This window comes from Diospyros lotus, chromosome 6 (genome assembly GCF_014633365.1).
Source record: "Diospyros lotus cultivar Yz01 chromosome 6, ASM1463336v1, whole genome shotgun sequence".
NCBI lineage: Eukaryota > Viridiplantae > Streptophyta > Magnoliopsida > Ericales > Ebenaceae > Diospyros > Diospyros lotus.
Genome location: NC_068343.1, coordinates 44,823,927 through 44,828,131, shown reverse-complemented (window position 1 = coordinate 44,828,131; position 4,205 = coordinate 44,823,927). Strand labels below are relative to the sequence as shown.

At 41.7% G+C, this 4,205-nt stretch overlaps 1 protein-coding gene across 1 annotated transcript in view; it reads left to right on the top strand.

Annotated features, from left to right (window-relative positions):
* The first annotated feature begins 924 nt into the window (after window positions 1–924).
* LOC127803052 (uncharacterized) overlaps window positions 925–4,205 on the top strand; it is a 5,226-nt gene continuing 1,945 nt past the window's right edge. The window contains exon 1 of the mRNA XM_052339059.1: window positions 925–1,234. Within this exon, the coding sequence (XP_052195019.1) occupies window positions 1,102–1,234 (133 nt within the window). The 5' untranslated portion in view covers window positions 925–1,101. The remainder of the gene's footprint in view (window positions 1,235–4,205) is intronic.

The following is a 4,205-nucleotide window of genomic DNA, read 5'->3' as shown; positions in this document are numbered from 1 at the left end:
ATGATCCTTCTCATGTCTAGCCAATATGGGACTTAGTTTGCACACCCAACAAATTGAAGCCCTAATCCATTGCGCAAGGGCAAGAGACATTCAGGAAGCAGAAGAAAAAACCTAAGTGCAAAGCCTAAACCGAAAAAGTTGGTATGAATTTCTTTGTGAAATTCCCTAGGTTGTGGGTGAGAGAGATTGTCGATGTGAGAGTGTTGGATTTGCTTTGTATATGAGCGTGTACTCAATTTATCATTTTGATTGCTTTGTGACTTGGTTTCAGGTTTTTTCTTGATTGCTTTCATTGTTTTCGTATATGTAAATCATTCCTTTATATATTCTTGTGGATTGACTAAGGTAGATAGCCTTACCATGAGTAGGATTTCTTTTATGGCTTCAAACACATATATCTTGACGTTCTTGCGTGCTAGCGTGTGTTGTGTTATATTTTCTGTTCGATTTTCCTTTTGATATTGGGTATTGCTCTTGGTCTTGGTCTTGCCTATGTTCGTTTGTACACAGGTAAATTAACACTAGGATTCAGCTTAAATAACGCAATGGTCAATTCAAAATTTTCTTACCGTATTTTTACAAGTGTTACCTATATAGTGGTGGTTTCAATAAATTTTGAATTCATTTTTTAAGATTAAATATACTCAAAAACAAAAAATATATTTCCTCTATACCGGGACAGAAAGGCCGACCGCAGTTAAAAAATTATTTTTTATCTCAGGGGCATTTTGCCCTTTCACTTCCTGGCGGACCCTCCTTTCTCATCTTCGTATACTGTATAAGAAGACGACTACAATACACGGCATTGTAAATCTCAAGCTAGCAAAAAGTGGATAAAATAAAAAAAACTAGTCCCAACACAGTGTGCAAACAAGTCCCATAATTTTGGGATTTTTTTTTTTTTGGGGGGGGGGGGGGCCAATCAATGCCCAAGCCCAAATGTTACCCTTACCCCCACCTTGCAAACCCTTCTCTTCCGAACGCAGATAACCCCTTCTGCAAAACCTTCTCCCTCTCGCGCTCGCTGCCTCTCTTAGTCTCTCTCGCTCTCGCTCGCAAATCTAAAATCTCAAGTACGGCACTGTCTGCAAATCCAAATTAATGGCAGAGGAAGTAGAATTCACTGAGGAGTTCAATGTAGACGAGACAAGACAGACCACTGATTGGGCAACTTACAGGCAATTCATCAACTCCTTGCGGGGTCGATTAGGCGAGAGATTTTCCCACAACCGACCTGTGCTTCCCCCTCAGTAGAATCCTCCATCTCGATGGTTCCACATCATTCTGCGAACCGAGTCTCACACAATCACCCTAAGGATCTGCCGAGATAACCTCTACCTCGATGGCTACCAAATGGAGGATGGTTAATGGTTAGAGTTCAGAAGTGGGTCGTCCCAACTCATCCCTGGATCCACCTTCCTGCCCTTCGATGGTGGATACAATGATTTGCAGCGGGTAGCCAGGGTAGACATGGATAGCCTAAATCTTAGCCAGAACCAACTCACAACTGCTGTAAACCAGCTTGCTGTCTCCACCAATGATCAAGAGAGGGCACGATACTTGATTGTTGTAATTCAGATGATCTGCGAGTCCATCAGGTTCGAACGTATATCAAACCATCTAGCTGCTACATTTCGAGACAGTTTGCCACCACCAAATTGGATGCTAGCCTTAGAGCACGGTTGGGAAGACATTTCAGCCGCTTTGTTACGCTAGGATGCGGATCCAGATTACGGTTTCTGACTTCCGCAACCAAATGATATGGGGATACAGATAGCTGAACAGGCAGCCAATGATATTGGTATCATGCTGGGACTATGTTTCGGGCCTAGTGGAATATCAGCAAGGTTTCCTCGTATGGCATCCGAATACCATGGTCAGTGCTCCGTTGAAGGACGACCGATGGTGGAGGTGTTCTCCGTGCGCATCAACAACATTGATGGGGAGAACCCTGGTGATCTCTATGGAACAATCACTGTTTCAGATGGATTGGGTACTCAATACATTTACAACCGAGAGAGGGATCAGTATCAATCCATCTATCCGGGAGATAATGCTTCACTAACTGGCCCTTCTTTGAGAGCCATCTCAGCTTATGGGGATTTCACCATTAGTCTTGCTTTAATGGATAAGGATGCTGACCTATCCCCGACGATGAGATCAGTAATGGGCAGATTTCATGGAACGTTTTCCAAACCAATAATGTGTATGACCAGCTCTTGACTGAAGAGGTTCCAGGAAAGTATGGTTCGGCAATAGTGTACTATACAGTTTTTTCCAATGCGGTGCAGGCCACTATCGAGGTTAAACTCATAAATGGAGATGGGAAGATCCGGCCGATGTTTATGGGCGAATAACTGCTCGTAGTAGCAACAACAACAATGAAAGTACATTGTTTGATTGGACATCAGATGATTACAAACAGGTACGACCTCAATACCTTATTCCGCTGTCAAGATCAATAGTAGCTGTGCCATTTGACTCGGAACTCATAGTTCGAGCTAAGCTGTACGACTACGACACCCTTTCTTCTGATGACGAGATTGCCAACGGCACCGCTGAGTTCCCCGCTCGAACTTCCAGAATATTTTATAAGAGTATTTACGGCGAATATGGCGAGGTTCAAGTGAAGGTCACTTGGTATGTCTAAGTCATCAATTCTGCATGCGTGCGGCTTAAATAAATTCCATGTTACTCCATATATTTTCCAGTGTGAAGCAATAAGGCAAGTGGCAGTGTTTGTTTGTTGTGTTGTGTTGTATGGGTTTGGAGCTTTTTCTGTTAATCTGTTTTTCTTGCTTTCTAGTGTACAAGTTTTAGCTTGTGGACCTTTCAATAAATTCCTTTGTTTGTTGTGTTTCAAAATAAAATCTTATTATTTTAATTTCTATGTAATTTGGCAATGATTTAGTAGTAGGTGAATGCAAGATCTCTGGCATTCTTGTATTATTATTATTATTTTTTTAAAAAAAAATTATATTCTTGTAAGTTGTAACAAATCAAATTCATTACATAGACTGAAATCCTCTTCAAAAACATAAATGTCAATAACCACTAAGGAATGATTTAATTCTCCCGACATTCGATTACAATGATCTAGCAGATAATAAACCTTAATTCAATGAAGTGAGAACAGGAACCAAAGATGGAAAATGATACAATTAAGGAAAAGCGCGAGTTGAGTATCCTTATTCTCTCTCTGTCATCCTTAAGTACTCTCTCTTTATTTCTTTCATATCTGGATTTGCTAATTAAAAGTTCAGTTTATGGTCTTTTTTGCCCTCACTGCTGTCGTGGTTAAGAAGAAGATAAAGAAATTCAGAGTTATCGCTTGGGGTGAACTCTGATCCTTTTCTCCAAAACTGACATCCAGTATCATTACTTGTAAAAGACTGATAAGCAACACAGGAGCAATTCTTCCAGCATTGACGATGGCAATCACTGAGTGACAAATTTATGTCAGAATCATAGTAATAACTCATATCCAACCATATACCCCCTCTTTGGCTCAAAAAACTCAGACCCTTTACGGCACGGACGGCTTTTCTGTTAGGCAAATAGCTGTGGAATTTCTTGGCATCATAGTTGCAAGGACTAGCAGTGTCATATGTCCACGATTGTTAGGGCCTCTCCTGTCTTCAACGACTAATGTGAGCTGGCCTAGCGTGTCCAAGTCAAGCCTGGAGAAAAACAGAGACTTGTACTTAATTAAATATGTGAAGTACCTCTCTTCCCCATTTGTTACAAACTTGAATTCAGCGATGTCACCCGTCATCCATGTTAGTAGAGGTGCTGATTTGAAACTTCCATTCTTTTGTTAGCACTCCACTAGACCAGTAAACTTCTCCACGTCGCCACAAGAGCAACTGGCTAGTACCGGAAGGATCCAGGCCTAGTTGGAAAGGCCCCGGAGATGGAAGCTTTTCACTTATCCAAGACGAAAGAGTCCAGTTTTGACCAGTCCTTGAGTTCATGCCAAGTTTCATTCCAGGCAGCAACGTATTAATGTGGGTAATCAAAACTTTGCCACAAAACTGGCCCTGTCATTCCATCAGAGGAAAAACCTGTCTCAAAACAAGGTTTCCTGAATCCAGCAGGGTGGCAGTGAAGTTGCCTCGTGAAGTCCTTTTCGTCACGGCTTGACCTGGATTTATAACTATTGGGGAACCATCTTGGTATGTCAGGGCCGGACCTTCCATGAGGCA